At 45.8% G+C, this 18422-nt stretch overlaps 1 protein-coding gene across 3 annotated transcripts in view; it reads left to right on the top strand.

Moving 5' to 3' along the window:
- The window catches only part of ITPR1 (inositol 1,4,5-trisphosphate receptor type 1), a 317422-nt gene that overhangs the window by 291381 nt on the left and 7619 nt on the right, over positions 1-18422 (top strand). For all 3 annotated transcript variants that reach the window (XM_046673482.1, XM_046673473.1, XM_046673467.1), the window contains one exon: positions 16661-16822. In XM_046673482.1, the coding sequence (XP_046529438.1) occupies positions 16661-16822 (162 nt within the window). The remainder of the gene's footprint in view (positions 1-16660; positions 16823-18422) is intronic.

Below are 18422 nucleotides of genomic sequence, written 5' to 3'. Positions count from 1 at the left end.
TCTGAAGGGCTTTTTGGGGATTCTGTGCCATCTGTACCCTTGAGGCCCTTGAAGTCTAATTCTGTGCTTCTCAAATTTTAATGTACATATGAATCATCTGGAGATCTGGTTAAAATTCAGATTCTGATTCAGCAGTCACTGGCAGGACTTGATTCTGCATTTCCAACAAGCTTCCGGGGGATGCCGAAGCTGCTGGTCCGTGAATCACGCTTTGAGTAGTGAGAGTCTAACAGAAGACACAAAACAGACACCGATTTAAGAAATGATCATCCAAACTGGTTATGTGAGTGCTGAGGCAAAGTATTCCTAATCTGCTGTGTGCGTGTAGCCCTCTGTGGTTTGTAAAGCTCTTTCACATCTCTTACTGTATTTGAGAATTGAAATTACCCTAAGTGGGGAACTAGTAAGAGAGAACTTTGAGAGTGAGGAGAAATGGAGGTTTCACAGCAGAGATGACTTTTGAAAAGGGTTTTGAAAGAGAAAAGGGTGACGAGACCAGGGTGATAGATTAGCAGAGGGGAAGGAGGAAAAATTGACACAGAGAGAAGAGGAGAAAAAGACACGTGTTTCAGAGTGGGGGGACGGGGATCCTCTTTTACTGATGAAAGCCAGGCTCGGGGTTAAGTAACTTGCCTGGGAAGAGCCCAGAAGAAGCGGAGCCAGGATGCAAGTCCAGCTTTAAGGACTAGGAATGTACTCCATAATCACGGCGTTGGGAGGAAGCGGGAGGGCGCTGGTGGCCCTGGGCTAGGTGGATGCAGGATCTGTTTTTAAGGAGATTAGGAATTCTCATGGTCGCCAGTGCAGATTTTCACAGGTTCGGTTTCCAGGGTCAGGACACATTAATTGAAAAGTCCTCAGATCCTTCATTTCTTCCAATTGTCGATTCTGCCAAATGAAACCATATTTTATCAGCACTCGTGCTGACACAAACCTGTCTGCATACACATACAATGATCTTCATTTGCATTCGATCTCTTAATGTATAGAAGAGATGGCCTGTAGTTTTCACCCTTGTCATGCATTCCTCTTCACCCCCACTTTGTTTTCTTCTCTCTGAAGTGTGCAAATGAGCCCTATCTTTAAATCTTTCAGGGGCCAGTTTTGAAGTTTTCTGTTAATCACCTTACTTTACGGTCACAGAAAACTCTGGCACACTCTTGGGTTTCTGCCTCAATCATGAAGACTTAAAGGAGCCTTGTGAGCAGTCACCTGATGAAGACTGAGAGCCAGAAGTCACCCCCAGCCTGCCGCCCAGCCAGCTCAGAGCCCACTGCGTGGTGTTTTGAGAAACGTAACGTTCGGTGTGCTTTCCCCATCCACATCACTCTTTGATTGTCTGAGCACTTCTTGTCCAAAAGCTTACAGATCTGTTGCATCAAAGAATTCTTAACTCTGAATGTCAAAGTGCTGCGGAACCAGACGTTTCGTGTGCTTAGCTGAGGGCTCAGGGAAGCGTGAGATCCACTGGCTGGAAGGCGGTCTTTTTGCCGACACCATTTTCAATGGCGTCTCTTCTGGAGGCCACATGACTCCCTGCGGGGAACTCCCTGGTGAGCACTGGCCGCAGCAGCTTAGGAACTGGGGGTGCTCAGCTGAATCATTCAGTGGGGGGGCTGCAACCCCCTCGAACTCAGAGGTGCGGTGGAGCAGGCTGCGTGCCCATGTCATGGACCCACTTAGTCACGCCTAGGGGGCAGCCACAGCCGAGAGAGGAGGTCCTCCCAGCATTTCTCCTGGGGAGGCGGGCATCCTACCCACCATTCCGGGAGGCAGAGGCAGGTGATCTTGAGAAGCCAACCCCGGGAGGCTGCAGTTACTCCACCGCTGAGGAGAGGGAAGGCGCAGCCCATGAGCGCTGTCCAAGATGGAAGGGAGAGTCCACTGGGGGCTCGCCTGCTCTTTTGCTTACTTATGTCCCAAAAGAAATCACTGAGACAGGCTCTTTTGGGACTTGTGCTCCTCGAGGAAAACCGCCTCTCGCCTAGTGGCGGAGGCTGGGAGTGTTTCATTCTTCTGTGGCTCTCCTTCAGCCCATTATTTGACCTCCCAGAGACTCTCGAAGCACAGTGACGGAACATTTGCCAAAGGGCGACCCAACAGAACCAAGTGGAAGAGGCCCCAGGTAGCCATTTGGAAGGTGGAGGAGCTCCGCAGCTGCCCTGGAAACAATTCCCTGCAGACGCGGTATCAGGGATGGCAAATGGGTTTTCCTCTCAAAAAACCCACAATAGTTAGGAGATTCTGCCTGGGACTCTGTACTGAGAAGGGTGCTTGGAAGCCCGCGTTGACTTTGACTTTAAGAGAAGGACGTCTGACTAGTCACGAACGAAAGGCGTGAGGAACTGGCTGCAGGCCCAGCATTTGCCCTCCCTGCCTAGACCCGTGTCCCAAAGGTGCATTTCCTCCTTTGGTGGCTTCCTGGCTGCATGAAAACACAAACAGCCTTGCTAGATCACACACATCACCTTTCCTAATTCCCTCTGGAACTGGCTTACAGTTAAGATGCCGGGTCCTCTTCTCTCTATAAATGGATCGAGGCGTTTCTTGCCATCTCTGAAGGGAGAAAGGAACATTCAAAGAAGCCAGAAGCTCTGTCTCACAGTTGAGAACTTAGCAACCAGATGTTTACCCAGTAATTAATTTTTGTTTAAACAAAACAGAAGATTGTATATTCTCTTCACTCTCCTGCTGGTCATCCCTCTTCTCCTTTCCCTGGAGATGGGAATATCCCTGGCAAAGCCAGGGCCAGACTGATGCCCACTATGAAGTCATCACTACCTAAGAACTAGATTTGGAGGCAGAAAATCCAAGGTGTGGGTTTTGGCTCTGCTCCTTCCTAGCCATTTAACCCCGGCAAGTCACGGGACTTCCCTGACCTCAGCTACTGTCTGTAAATAGGATTAGTACCACTTCACACATCCATCGGGTGGCGGAAATGAGAGAAACGTGTGGGACTCGGGGGGTGGTAGCGCTCATGGAGGGAGGGGGTGGACGACAGAAGGACCAGATGAACAGACAGAGAGCAGTCAGCCGGGAAGCAGCGGGGCTGTGGCGCTGACAGAGAGCTGACGCAAGCATCGTTTCCTACAGTTCCAAGACTGTGTAAGACGTCTTGGCTGTTGGCATGCTGTTGCTAAGAAAAGTCAGAATGGGCATCTTGACTCCAAGAGCTTCCTCGCATGGAAAATTCCTATGTCTTCCTCTCTCTTAAATTAAAATTTTTTAAGTGTCCTTAAATGTTGAGGCAGGGCAAGGTTGACATTATCATTCTTTCTCCATCAAATCACTCACAGATAGCTGTGATTAGTGGCGTCCTCCACTCACGTTCACTGCCCGGGACCAGGGCTTCAGGGGACTTGGGGAGTGGACCCTGAGTTCTGTATATTAGCTTCTATCATGATTACACTTGGTTCGCTGCTAGATTGGTCCCTCGACTCTGCTCACGTGATTGAAAGTGGCAGTGTCACTAGCGTGGCTGCAGGAGTTAAGCGTCCTGTGTAACTCTGTAAGGTACAGGACTTACAGCGCCACTCAGTACTGGAGCTGCGGGCTCAGATTCGTTGACTCAGGCCCCAGACAGGGCTGTACTTTCAGAGAAATGTGACTACAGAGTGACCTCACTTAGCCCTGGCAGTTCAAGGCAGGAGAAAAAACCCTGAGTTTCCGCTCCCCAGAGGAACTTGAATCTGGTGCTATCATGTAGAGTTTTGGTGAAAGCATTTATAATAAGCAAACTTTTATTAACCCTGAGTTACACTTAAGTTTCCACGATAATTTATGTACCGCACACACCCTTTTTTGAATAATTTTAGCACTCTTTGGCTTTTCTCCAGTGCCAACTGAAATGAGAATTTGTTAGTCTATAGATAATGAGTTGAGAGGCCATGTAGTCAGACATATTTAGCCCGAATAAGTGGTAAATTAGTTGTGAGTATCTTTGCCTTGAAGGAATTTAAATTTGCACAGTGGGCATGTTGTAGGTAAAAGATACGTGATTCCCAGCAAAGTCTCACCATCCCAATTTTCTACAACAGTCAGGCTCAGGAGAAGCCAATCCTGAATTTGATAAGCAAACTAAGTTATTTTTGAAAGTTAGAAACTCAAGAAGCATTAAGAAGGAAGCTTCATGAAGAAGACCCAATGATTTAAATACAAGGCATCTCTTTTGCTAATGAAGTGGAGATTTCACTCCTCTGTCTCGGCATTCTACCTTATTCCCATCAGTCCTGTATTTTCTGAGGTATGTTTTTGAGGGAATTGCATGTAAAGACAGGGTGATCAGAGGGAATGTTACTCATCCATATTTGGGCTGCTCCAGCTCCTTCTCCTCTCCAAGACAGTGTGTTAACTGCCTACTACCCAGAACAGTGGAATACCTGGGGAGAACCTCCGTCCCCCTGGCCTGAACGTCCTGAGACAGGCCGCTGCTTCGCCATAACAAGGGCAGTTTGGATAATAACTCTAATAATAGGTCATGCCTAATCAGTATGTACTGACATAAATGCTTTGCGTGCGTGATCCCGTTTAATCCCCATGGCAGCATTGCAGGTGGCACTGTTACCATTGTATAGACGGGAATCTAAAGCTGAGAAAGTTTGAGCAGCTTCTCCAGGGCCACACCTCTGGGAAGTGCTAGAGCAGAGGTTCACATCCAGGTCTGCCGAAGCAGAGCCCACCCTGGAGCGGCCCCGACACCTGCATACACAACGAGGTTCCATCTGTGCTCACACACAACCCTCAGTGTCAAGAACCTGCAGTCGTCGGTCATCTGGCTTGCATCTAGGTTTCCTGACTTGGACTGGCTCCTCTCCCAGGCCACCCCCTTCCCCAGTGGTGTTGAATTAGCCACCTTCAACAGAGGCAAGTCCCCACTGGGGATGGGAGATGAGTGGGAAAGAGGATCTCCTAGGTAATGCTGACTGGCTAATGCATAAATCAACAAGACGGGAGCTCTGTGCATTAGATGGGGTTTAACTCTCCGAGCTCCGCCAGCACTACTAGTTAGGCAACCACCTCGAGTCAGGTACTACAGGGGGTTGTTGAAAGGACTGGAGTTTGAGAGAGGCAGAGCACAGCCGTTCCAAAGGATGTGTCAGAAATATTTGGTAATTTTGACTTGCCAAAATCTGATAAACTTCATTGTCCTCACCTAAGCTGGCAACAAGGAATGATATATCCTTTGGTGGCCATATTTGGGAAGAGAGAGATGTTAAAGGGGAAGGACAGTTCACCAGAACCACAGCCAGACATGGGCTTCCACACCCAGGTGACTCATCTGAATGGGTTTAACTCCCTGATAATTAAACATGAGAACGTTTGATCCATCATCCTTTAAGCCTACTGCTGACTTTTTCTCACAGCTTCAGTAGACAATTCTCTATTTTTTTCTCTTTTTCCTCTCTCTCTCTTTTTACTCTCTTTTTTTCCTCTCTCTCTCTCTCTCACCCCCACACACACATAAACACACACAATATTCCATAGATTTTCCAATTTGTTCTATCTTTGATTAGTTCACTTGACCTCTTCAGAAACTAGCTGTACAGGGATATGAAAGCAAAGAAGCAATTTTGCAAATCAAAAGTAGTGTCGCCGTGGCAGCTAGTGGACTGCTCTCAGAAGATAGTGGGTGCTTTCTTTCACATAGGAGGGGAGAGAACAGAAGCTACATTCCTGGAAAATTCTTTGCTGAAAGCCCTTGGCAGTTTGCATCCCAAGAGCCATGTAAGAGAGAGCCTTTTTGCCTGAAAATACCTCCTGGCTAAATTTTCCAAGCAAATAAGTTATATTAGCAATTTAAGCAGCAGTAAACATCAACTATAAGGAAACATCGTAGGAAGATTTCAAAAGCAATAGGGTATCTGGCCCCAGTGCTTGCATTTATCTGTATTTGATAAGACAACACAGGAAGCAAGCGCAGTCAGAAAGCAGTCTGTTAACAAAGATCAAATGGGAACGGAACACCTAGATGTCACTGCCTCTGTGTGAAAGAGGAACTGGCTGAAGTCTTGCACCCTTCCTGACTATAAAATCAGCAGACAGGCACTTTGCAAAGGGAAGACAGCAGCTTTCTGCCAGAGGCAGTCCGAGGAAGCGAGTGAAGGGGCTAGAGGGAATAACTCAGGACCTGAATGGAGACCGAGAGGTACCTGTAGATCATAATCAGATAAAAGTGAGACCCTGGACATCGGGGGCAAGGGGTGGTGGCAGTGGTGACACAAGTAGAAGAGTGAACATAGAAGTTCACGCAGCCATCGTGAGGGTGTCATTTCAAGGAAATGAGAAATCGGGAGTCCCCAGCAGACGGAACTTAGAGTGCAAGAGAGGAGGGGAGAGTTCAGCAGGGCGTGCCCCTAGCTCTCCCCTCACCTCTCCTGCCACCGACTTTCCACATCCTCTGTTTCATTAGCTGCCACGTAGGCCGGCGCCAGCTGCTGAAAGTGACATGGAAACCCTGGGCTTCCACGCAGACGGACAGGAATGGGTTCGGACTTTTATTCTGGAATTCTGGTGAGGATGCTGGGAGGAAGGGAGTGCCTCGATCAGTTCCTGGGACAGAGAGATTTCAGCGTTGGTCGTGCTGTATCATCAGCTTCCCTGCCTAACCTGGGAGGCCACAAGTGTCGGTTAAAACATTCCCTGGGCTCCGAAAGCCCTTAACCGCGGTTGAGGATACAGCTTGTGCTGCCCTCTAATATGATTCCCAGAATGCTTTCTGAAGTTCACTGACACCATGGCAGAGTTCAAGAATATCGGAGCGAGGGAGAAGTCAAGAGGGATTTGGCACTCGCTTTTCGGTGGCTGGAAACAGCGTGTCAGCATCATTGGACTCGCCTCCCAGCCAGTCAGGCATGCTCTCACCCCACCCTCTGCACTTGAGCTTGGGTTCGTGTTAGTGGCAGCTGCACAGAGCAGCTGCTGAGCTTAAGTTTCCCCACCCAGGCTTATAACACATTCTGCCCTCTAGTCTAGAGGGTATGAAGTCACCCTTTGTCCTACTGCGCACTTCACAGGCAGCTTCCTTTTTATTATAAAGCTCTTGGCATTGGGACCCCAGGTCTGCACTGACCTCCCGGCGCTCTCCTCTGAATTTTCCACATTCTGAGCTTCACGGAGGGTGTGGTAGGCACTGTTTGTAACAGCGAGTGGGGCAGAGCCATAATCTGCCTGAGAGGAACCCACGTGCTAAAACAGAGCACAAGGAATCAGATATATCCAAGAGTGTGGTCCATGAGCTGTGCAGAATACAAGGGTTATGCCCAGCAATTGTTAGATCTGTCAACTGAAGTTTGGGTTCCCAGCGTGTGAGAGGCTCCCCACTGGTGAGTTAGTCCAAGGATGTAGGTAGGAATTTCTGTGTTTATACATGCTTGTATATGTTTATAAAATATTTGCTTACACACACATTTCCCCCAGTTTAACAGATTTGATAAACTCCAAAAATGCATTTTTCTCCCCTCCATAACTTGAAGCCATCTCCTGCTCCTTTCCCCGCTGCAGACCCCACTGGGCTGCCCTACGTGCCCCCTTCAATCCCAGACACCCAACTACACTTGGAACTCCTTGGCCTTCACGCCTTCATTTCCTCTTTACTCTAAATATTAATAGTGTCTGATAGAGTTAGACTGTCACTGAAAGGTATGTGACCATCTGGCCTTTATAAAAATGCTCTAACCTGGAAAATATTCTGAATGTGACTGTCTTTATCAAGTACATACATTCAGGATTCTTTAAAACTTCTCTCTTAAGAATGAAGCCCACTAGCATGTCTCTAGCAATGTGAGAATGAGAAAAAGATATTAGTATTCAGGTAGAGTCACTTGTATTTCAAGGTTATACAGGTGGACAAGTCTCTGAATTTCTCCTTTCACAAACCCACTTCTTTCCAGGGCTTCAGTTTTACCATCTAGAAAATGAGAAAGTTGAACCAAAGGGTCTCTTCTGCCATCTTTAGCTCTACAATCCCATAAAGCAACTTTCAAAGTGGTGGTAGGAGTTCATGGACTATTAAAGAGCATCCTTGTCAGAAGCAGGGGTGTGGATGTCAGGAGGCAGAAGGGGAGACCTAAGTGGACAAGCTAGTCAGTCTTTGGGGTCAGAGTGCAAGGGGCAGGTTAGTAAAATGGGGGATTTCGAGAGGATTAAGGAATTTGCGGAATCTGCACATGGCAGATGATCTCCTTGACCCTGAAGAGGTCCAGCTGTGTGGCACCTTCCTTCCAAACCACTCTCGAGTCTGTGACTGCACTGGTGACTTTCTCCTCAACTCCTACTGAAGTCTCAGACCGTGACAAAGATGACACCTTCCTATCATGTCTGTCTTAGAGTGCGTCTTGGCAGGGCTGACCTTAAGTAAAAGCATTTCAATCAAGAGGAGTTTCCAACATAACAACCCATCAGAGGATAAAGGTTGGACGGAACACTGTTGTGTGTGGAGTAGCTTAGTGAGGCTTCAGGTGTGCATACGTGTTTGTTCAAAGAGAAATGCGAATTTTTCCTTGAAACAACAGCAAAGAACTTTAGAAAGCTGTTTAAGTAGGCTTAAAACAAACAAACAAAAAACCATTATTGTATGGAGGCAATAAGAGCTCAAAGTTTAATGGACTCCAGAAAAGAATAGACAAAAAGGGATAGAAATTGCTAAAATCCACACCTAACCACTGGGAAGGTTCTGGTAGATTTCTGAGCTGATTGAAAATGCAGGGAAATTACCTAACCAAAATGTCCTGAGCCTGCTTGTTCTCTCTTGGAATCTCCAATGGCCGGCCCCGCCCTTGTCCGGCACAGGCGGCCAGCCCCACCTTTCTCTCCTCCTCTGTGACCTCTGGCGTCCCCTGCCTGGCAGCCCAAGGTGCCCAGGACTCAGCTGTGCCATGCTTAGTGGCGAGTGCTGCCTTCTCACGGTCCCAGCACGGCCCAGATGTCACTTCACCTGAGGGCCCAGAATGACTTACAAGAGTGATTCTGCAGCTGGCTTCTTGTAGGGATTTCATCAGAAACGGGTGCGGTTCTCTCTGCTGGCAAGGGCTCGTCTTTGTTACACTGTATCATCCAAGAATAACTATTAACTGAGTCTGGGAAGGGTAAGTGGTCATTCCAGCCCAGCTGAAGATTATATAACGTGGCCATTTTGGTAATGTCATTCAGAGCCCAAGAGCAGACCTCACTGACACCTCAACTGGGGAGCAGCTTGAGCATCCTTCACATGGCTCCACTGTTAAGAGAGAAACCTGCGTCTCGATGATGGTATCCCGAGCAAGGGAGGGAACTCGCTTCCCGTGGGAGTCACGCGCTACCCCCGGGGTCGAGATCGGGACTGCAGGGCTGGCTCTGGCCTAGCTCTGTGACCTTGGGCCGATGACACTGATTTATAACACTTGCATAATTCTTCCCAGCTTATGGGACACTTTCTCACAGCCATTAATCCTTACAATAACCCTGTGAGGTAGTCTGTGATTTCTTTCTCAAAGGAAAAAAAAAAGGAAACAGAGACCCCAGGTTGGTTAGCTGACTCCTTCACTTGCTCAGTGTCAGTAAACATAGGGACACCATGACTTGAACGCCTTAGCTCCTGATTCCAGGCCATCGCTCTTCCTCCTGACACACACATCACAAGGCTGCTGCAGAAAGGTACCCGTGAAGTATAAGGATAGCGTGTGTGGTTTGAGTTCATTGTACTTTTGGAACAGAGAGAACTGGATCCTTGAATTTGGGGCTGGCCAACAAATTCCAAGTGTGGGATGTATTTTTTTTTTAATTAGTAGATGTTATTTTTTTACAGTAGTTACAGGTTTACAGAAAAACTGAGCAGAAAGTACCAAGTTCCCACACACTCCCTCCCCCTACCCCACCCCTGCAGTTTCCCTTATTACTAACATTTTGTATTACTGTGGTGTATTTGTTACAATTGAGGAACCAACACACGTGTGTTATTATTACCTAAAGTCCTTAATTTACATTAGGGTTCCCTCTTGGTGGGGTACATTCTATAGGCTTTGACAAGTGTATAATGACATGTATCCACCATTACAGCAGCAAACAGGACAGTTTCACTCTCCTAAAAATCCCTCCCTCCACTAACCCCTGGTCTTTTTACCGTGTCCATAGCTGAGATCCATTTTTTTTCGTTTAGCTTCTTTTTTTAATGTATAACATATACTATAAATGACAACTTGAGAGTCAATGAGCATAGAGATCATTATCACCATTTTTCAACCAGAGCAACAGATTCTGGTTTTTTATGTTTTTTGTTTTCGCTGTGATCTTAGAAAAGTGAGCTCTAAAGATTAATTATTTTCTTCCTCTTCAATGGAAATAATCACCCTGACTCACAAAAGGGGCAAATGATTTAAAGTTTATTGAGTGTCCTGTATCCCTGCTTTGAAAAGTTAAGTATTATCTTCACTCTTGTCCCTCCACCTCCTCCAGGCATTTTCGGAGGGTTTGGCTGCATGGGGAGTATCTGTTTCCAGGAGTCCCCCTCTCAGCACCCCCTTTAGTCACTCCTGTCACCTAAGCATCCCCAGGCATTCTGGGAAAATCCAGTTTGTTGTCTTGCTGGGGAAGATAGTAGAAACGCAGCTGCCATTTGAGTTGAAAGGACAGCCTTTGCCTCCTTGAATCTTCCCAGAGGGGATTCTGGAGGGTTGCGAAGCAACAAGTACATTTTTCCTAGACCCATCTTCTCTCCCATGACCCTTTTACCCTTATGCCCCTCACCAAAAAAATCTCTATTCTCTAGTCTGGCTATAAAAGTGTAAGGGATTCAGCAATAAATGTTCTGTTGTTTACATGGTAAACAACACTCTGTACCTGAGCGGACTTTCTCTGAGGGGGTGATCGATTACCTCAGTGGTCTTTCTTAGAAGGGCCTCTTCAGTTGAACCTGGGAGGAAAGAAATTGCTTCTCAGAATGATTAGCATTTGCATCATACAATCCAACTTCCTCTCCTCCTCCTCTCTGTCTCTGTCTCTGTCTCTCTCACACACACACACGCACACACACCCTCACCCTCCCTCTTTCCAGTCAAGGACATTACAAGAGGTCAGTGCCGCCCCCGTGTCTAAAATTTCAGTGTTTGCCTTTGCAGGGACTTTTCCAACTTTACCTAGAAAAGAACTAACCAGAATCTTAGCACTTGTGGTCAGCCTGCTTCCGGCTGTGGCTTCAGTCAGTTTGTGTGCTCTGACAGAGGAAGCGCTTGCTGTGACGGGAACTGCACTGGCTGGATTGTAGGAGGATCAGGGCAGACAGTGCCTAATGACATTGGTATGTAAGATGCCAGCAGCAAGGAGAGCGAAGGAAGCACAGAGGGGCGTCTCAGCCCCAGAGTGACAGATGCAGCTGGCAGACGCTCAATGAACCCACAAGCCTCCTCCCAACCGGGAGCACACACACACATACACACCCCAAGATGAATTCATGTATAAACAGAATGTTTTAGTTGAAGATGACTTTCTCAAAAATGCAATAGAAGCCAAGACACTGAGACATGTTTTTGATCTTGAACAGGCAGAGAGGCAGGATTCTGCAAACATGTACAGGCCTTCAGATTCTGACTGGCTGGAGAGCCATGGGCGACGGGCCTCACTGGAGTTATTTAGCACTCCAGCAAGCTCAGTATTTTGTATGAAAGGCTGAGCTAAATAAAAAGTAATTGGATTCAGGTGTTCTCTCTCTGCTCCTATACTCGTAATTGGTATAGTCTAAACATTTTCATTTAAAGATTTAGATTCTCTGTGCAGAGAGGGATCCTGTTGGTGAGGAACCTTATACCACATCGGAGCTTATCCTACTGCGCAGGGTGCAAAACCCAGTGGAAACTGAGAGAACAGTTTGGCTGGAATTGCTGATTAAATTTAACTACTAGGTCCTCTTTGGTAATTTGAGATTTGACTTAACGGCCCAGGATGATTATTTAATTAAAATACTGGCAACACCTAGGATCTCAAATTTGGGGATCTCCCCACGTCAGTGCAGAAAAGACAGCAACACGTGCCATGCAGAGTACTCATATTCTCTGCAGCTGAGCTTGTTTCATATGGCTTAGGATTTTTGTGGGGTCCCCCCAGCTCAGATTTCCTTGTTAGATATTAAGCCTGGAGGAAAGCAATGAGGAGAACCTGTGTGATGGTAACTGGTAAATATCGACACCAGGACATCCTTTTCCCACCTTTGTACTGAACGACTCTCATGAAATGGAGAGTGAAGGCTTATCCCTGGGATTGGGGCATATGCCCAAAGTGGCCTTGACAAGTATGACATTTCTCTAAAATCTTGGGTTTTATCTTTAAAATTTGACTCAATTTCATGTTCTGCTCCAGGGTGTTATTTTGAGTTTAATATAAAAATGTTTTCAATTGTTTACCATTGACTAAAATGGGCATTCTAAAAAGACGCATTTTTTCTGCCTCTGACTTTGTGTTCCCCATGGGCAAGGCCTTCATGCCTCAGGATTACAGGTATCCCATCGGTAGACGCACAAATCAGAAACAAATACAGGATCTGAACGCATCTCCTTAGCCTTTGGGGTGAGGAGCACAGACGCCAATAGCAGCCGTCTTAACGTCAGGGGACTCCATTCATTCATCCAGCACATACTCACTGGGTGCTCACAACTTGGAGCTGGGGCTAGAGTGGAGCTCCACAAAAGCGAAGCACAGTACCCAGAGACCCCCGTGACCGCAGTCCTTCCGCTAAAGCACCTTGGGGGCAGGGACCTTGCCTTTCTCATCTTGACCCTCAGCACTCAGCCCAGTGCTGGGCACAGACATTGTCAATGTTCAGGAAACGGTTGTTGGATGAATCCGTGCATTTGGCATTTGTTCAGAGACCTCTCTGAAACCATGCTTGGGAGGCCAGGAATCACATATGCCACGAGAGAAGGTAGGAATCTGCCACGGGAAGATTCACCTGTTAATCTGTAGTCATTTGGTCACTTGTTATTAGAATAAGGAAGAGAAGCTGTTCCTTAAACTTGAAGCTATGCGCAGACTCTTGCATCAACTCTGTATTCTTTTGAAGACCTCATTAACGTGGACTCTGTTTGGAAATCTGTGTTTTCTATTTTTATGGAGGGTTTGCTAAGCAAGTGAACATATGAAAGATTTGAGAGCCAGATTTTGGATGAATTCTCTAGCCATTTTAGGCAGTTTAGCATTCATTTGCATGTCAGTAATAAGTTAGCTTACAGGTGAGTTCTAGCTCCTCGCTAAAGCAGCACCCACATGTCCTCTCTCTGCCAGCACCTGAGGCAGGCAGGCTGGGCCTTCGTGGGGACGCCACATCACTTCCTTCCTTCCCTTTCCCTCTGCAGCCCCGTTGTCCAGGCTCTCTTCATTCTGTGCCCACTTTACTCCTGTCTCTCTCCCACGCTAGTCCATCCCACAGCTCACTCTGCTGTTCGACAGTCTGAGCTCCCCTACCCATCTGCCCTCAGCCCCAACTCCAGCCAAACTGGATTCCTCACCATGCCAGGTCCCTCTGGAGAATGCCCTCGTGCTTGCCCCTAGTATGGCCAAGCACTAATCTGCCTTCAGGCCCATGCCTTTCACAAAGAGGATTCCAGCCACTCATCACTGGTCGTCAGTTCTGACTTTGACCCCGCTCTCTACTGGTCAGTTTACACAGCATGGCCTGCTTTAGTCCATTCTTTCTTCTTCTTTTAATCTAAATGTTCCCTCTCCTTAACTAAATTCCAAGTGTTTTGATGGCAGGAACCATATTTCATACTTAGGTATCACAGCCATCTCCACTTTAAAGAGGTCCAGGAGGCAGGGACCACATGTGTGTGGCTCTCTGCTGTATCCTCAGCACCAAGCACATAAGGTAAGTGCTCTTTAAGAATTTGTTGGCTCTGTTATGTTTTCAAAAATATTTTTTTCCAAGAGATCTAACAGTGCTTACACTTTTGATTTGAATCCAAAGAACTATCAAATATTTCCCCCAAAATTATACTAATAGCAGTTTACAATTTATAAAGACCAGATCATTCTCCAGATCCCCCTTGAAAGATAGGAATTTGTCCCCCCTCCCTCCCCCTAAGGACAAGTGACTTTCCCTTCTGGGCTCAGTGGTCTGCATTATAGATAGCACAGTGGGATTAGTGGTCTCTCAGCCCCTCCAGGCATGACAGTCTGTCACACCCGATTGATGGTGTGTCCCTATGCTCCTCAGAGTCTCACAGTTTAACTGGGACTTTGGATCTTTCTTCTTTGGCTTGTTCTTCTCCCCTGGGTCAGTCTTCAGAAATTTGTCACAGTCTTCGAGGATACCTGGGGCCTCTAATTGCTGTGCCAGCCTTGTGCCGTGTGATCTCCCTGCCATCGTGCTTTGGGTTCATGGCTTCAGAGCCCAGCCCACACCGTCTCTCCTCCCTTCACGGGAGCCAGTTTGCCCAAGTGAAAGTGAGCAATCGCCAACCACCGGTCCCCTACGTGTGTCGTCTTCTGAACAATTAGGTTCATTCCTCCCTTAGAGTTGCACGGACCTTGAACCTATGCTATTTCCTCAGCAGGAAGGTGACAGAGTTTGAAGGACTGACACAGGAGCAGTGGATATAATCAGTGATACGTTACCTCAGCTGCCGTCCAGTGTTGATAGCATGCTTCAGTGTTCTCACATGTCTGCTCTCTCCCTCTCCTTCGCTGTAGACACACAACAGAAAACCACTTACGGACATGGCAACACTTCAGATTTTTAGGCTGGTCATCTTTGAAATGGGATATTTTATCAAATGGTCTTTTGCCCATTATTCTGTGGTGGGAAATTGAAGAAAAGGAATGTAGGCTACCATTAGGTCACATGTGAATGAAGGGTTTGTCACAGTGTCTTTGGTTTAGGAAGGTGGAGACTGCCGTTTCAAGCAGCTGGGGTTTACCATTTAAGCATTCGTTAGCAGGGCCCATGAAGGAAACAGAGCTGATCCTCATCCCTCCCTCCCACTAATATTTATCAAGTGGCTAGTGAGTTTCTACCAACTAGACTCCCCGGATGTCTGAAGCAAACGCTCTAAAGTAGATGTGATGCCATATTGCCAGTGTGGTGCAGGATGCCTTCTTTGTAATATTTTTCAACTGGTTCTTGTTTGGCTTCTATATTGCTAGATTTGTAGTAGTCACTGTGGATATCTGGAGCCAAGACACAGTTTGTCTCACTTGCTTTTTAATATTTAGACATTTCTTGTGGAATTTTGTGTTTTATTTTAAGTAAAATCAAAGTAAGTAATGCTGGCCTGCTACCAGAATTTGTAAATAAAGTTTTATTGAAACACAGCTACACCCATTCATTTATGTATTTTCTGTGGTTCTTTGGGGGCTACAGTGGCAGAGTCGTTTTGACAGAGACTATATGGTCTGCAAAGCTGAAGATATTTATTATCAGAAAATATGTACTATACAGAAAAATTCTGCTGACCCCTGGTGTACACAAAGCAACAATAACGAAATTCTGTGCGTGTGTGTGTATTGATGGGGGATAGGCATGATTTGTGTTAGAATATCTATTAGATTTTATCCTGATGAGATCAAAATGGTCCAGGTGAGAAGTGATACCAGAAAGATGTAGAATGAGTAATGAGTCAGTTTTCTTCCCCTTATCTCATGCTGATTGAGCTTTCTTACTGTTCATTCCTGCCTCTCTATACAGAACTTACCTATGAGGCATACTTTTCAGAAGAAAGGCATATGTGGGCAGAAGGAAGCGAGGTGGGAGGAGGAGTCTTGTCACGTTCTGTTAACTAGAAGTGAGGAACACTGTTTACAGGTATAAGCTATAGACATCAAAAGAAAAGGATGGAGATGGACAGGCTGAGGAGATTGAGTGGGCCTTTCATATACCAATTGACAGCACCCATCAACCATTTCAGGCTGGAAGGAAAAAGAAACAAAAGTAGAGGAGTGGTTTCCATAAGCTCACAAACAGGAAAAGTGAACAAGGAGCCCATTCCCATTTTCAATCTTAACAATCCCTACTAAGCAAACACACACATATACATATCTGGTAAATGCCAGAACCTTCCGGATCTTAAAATTCATTTCACTTCCAGAGTGTTTGGAAATGATTTTCCAAGTATAATGCTTTTAAAAATACACAGCACAGTATGAGGTATGTAGAGTAGTCAAATTCAGAGACAGTAAATAGAAGGTGGTTGCCAGGGATGGGAGAGTTACTGTTTAATGGGATGGAGTTTCAGTGGGGAAAGAGGAAAGAAGTTCCTGAGGTGGATGGTGATGATGGTTGCCCAACAGTGTGAATGCACTTAATGCCACTGAATGATACACTTAAAGATGATTCAAATGACAAACTTAATGTTATGTATATTTCCCACAATTTTTAAAACCCAAAACTTATTAGCCATGTGATTTGCAAAAATCAGAGACACAGTGGCAGTATTCGTTTCGGCAGATTAGGAATCTTGTTTGGAAATCTACTTTTCCCCTATATTTAATTTTAAAGTGACTTCTTCTAAGAATTAAGAGAGTTTAATTGTATTCAGTTAGAAAGATATTTACTGAGTGGTTAAAAAAATATATATAGCACATTAGTTCTGTGAGATAGCCTAAGGAAACTTGGCCCAAAGAAAAGATGACATGGTAAGATTGCCTTTCTTATCTCTATTCCTAGAAATGACTTCCACTGTTTTTTTAATGTGGATTCTAGGAAAGAAACCTTGACTGGTTCCCCAGGATGAGAGCCATGTCTTTGGTCAGCAGCGATTCTGAAGGAGAACAGAATGAGCTGCGGAACCTACAGGAGAAGCTGGAGTCCACCATGAAGCTTGTCACGAATCTTTCTGGCCAGCTGTCAGAATTAAAAGATCAGGTAATGAAAAGAAATCCCCTCTGCCTACACACACACACCCACCCACCCCCAACCCCAATCATACATACACACCGCATTTGATGAGGAGAAAATCAGTAGTGCTCATGTTAAGATGTTGAAGTTCCTATCACCTGGATGCATAGAAAAGGGATCTGGACAACAGAGGACAAACTCATTTAGTCCACCAGTTTCCCCTCCAACCCCCCTTCACTGCTGTTTTCCAGCATAGGCCCATGAAACTACTTTCAGTGCTGTTAAGGACAAGGTTTTAATAGGAAAAAACAATAAAATTGGAAAATGCAGACTACCTGAATGAAGTGCTGTCCTACAACAAACACAACGTGTAAAGCCATACACCTTTTACTTTATTCCTTGACAGAAGATTAAATGCTGTTGCTGGTTTTGCTTCCTAGCCCTCAAATCTATCAACTCCTCACTTAAGATATTTAAATTCAGGATCCTGGAATAAACCACAGTTGTGGAAATGCTCCTTTTGGTTCATTCATTGGCCAAATCCTTATGAGTGGCTACCATAGTCCAGGCATTATGCCAGGTGCTGGGGATAAAACAGCGAACCATGTAGACATAGCCCAGCTCCCACAGAGCTTAACAGCGTGCAGAAATACTGCTTCATCCTGCTCCGCATCCAGAAGACAGACGCTTTGCCCCTTTAAGTAAGTGGGGGGCAGGTTTGTACAAACCCTATGTACTCTTTTGACCCCCTTAAAATGAACACTCAGTCACCAGGGGCTTATCGAGTGACAGAGGCAGCTGTGTCCAGGGACTTTGCCCTGATGGTGAGAAGGTGCTCTGCCATAGCTGACTGGGATCATTCTGTACAAACATGGCGACCGTTCAGCATTCTGTACGGGTTTCTGAAAGCTTTTTAATCAACTCCACAGTCAAGATTATCAATTTTGCACAGCAGTAGGTATCAGGCAAGGCTGCCCCGGAGGTAAGTTGCAAAGTATACCCACAGGTGATTTATTATGCTCAGGTACGTAATAACTAGTGAAGACCTCGTCTAGAATGAGCTCTTCTTGGAGATGGTTTACACAGCCCTTTTAACAATCTTACTTTGAATTATATTTCTTTTCCAACTAAATTACTCCGAATTGTGCCCCAAGATACCATTTGGCCTTAAGTTCTTTTCTTTCGCATGTATTAAGATGCAAATAAAAAAGACTAATGAGAACAGAAGGCCTTATTTATGAAGACCGTCTACAGTGCTGAGCTTGGTAGCCACCTAAAATGAGTAATAACCTAAATAAGTAAAACTAATGAAGACCCGACTAGATTACTTTGCTTCTTATTTTATTAACTTTTTACCCCCGCTGTGAAACATTTGAGGATTCATGAGTACACTGTCTGCTACAGCTGCTTTTGTTACCCCCCTGAAGAGTGAGGGGAACTTCCTGAAGCATTTAGCAATGCTTTAGTTACCTTCTCACTTCTGAGCGAGCTGTGGCTACAAGAATCTCAGTTAAATTAAGTGTTTTAAATTAGATGCCAAAAAATCTTAAAGAAATGGATCTAATACAGACTCAAATAAAAGGAACTGTTCAGCTATCCATAAAATGGTACCATTTTTAAATATGTC

The sequence above is a fragment of the Equus quagga genome, chromosome 1 (assembly GCF_021613505.1).
Source record: "Equus quagga isolate Etosha38 chromosome 1, UCLA_HA_Equagga_1.0, whole genome shotgun sequence".
Lineage (NCBI taxonomy): Eukaryota > Metazoa > Chordata > Mammalia > Perissodactyla > Equidae > Equus > Equus quagga.
Note: the sequence above shows the minus strand (reverse complement) of the source record. Positions and strands in the feature narration are given on the sequence as shown.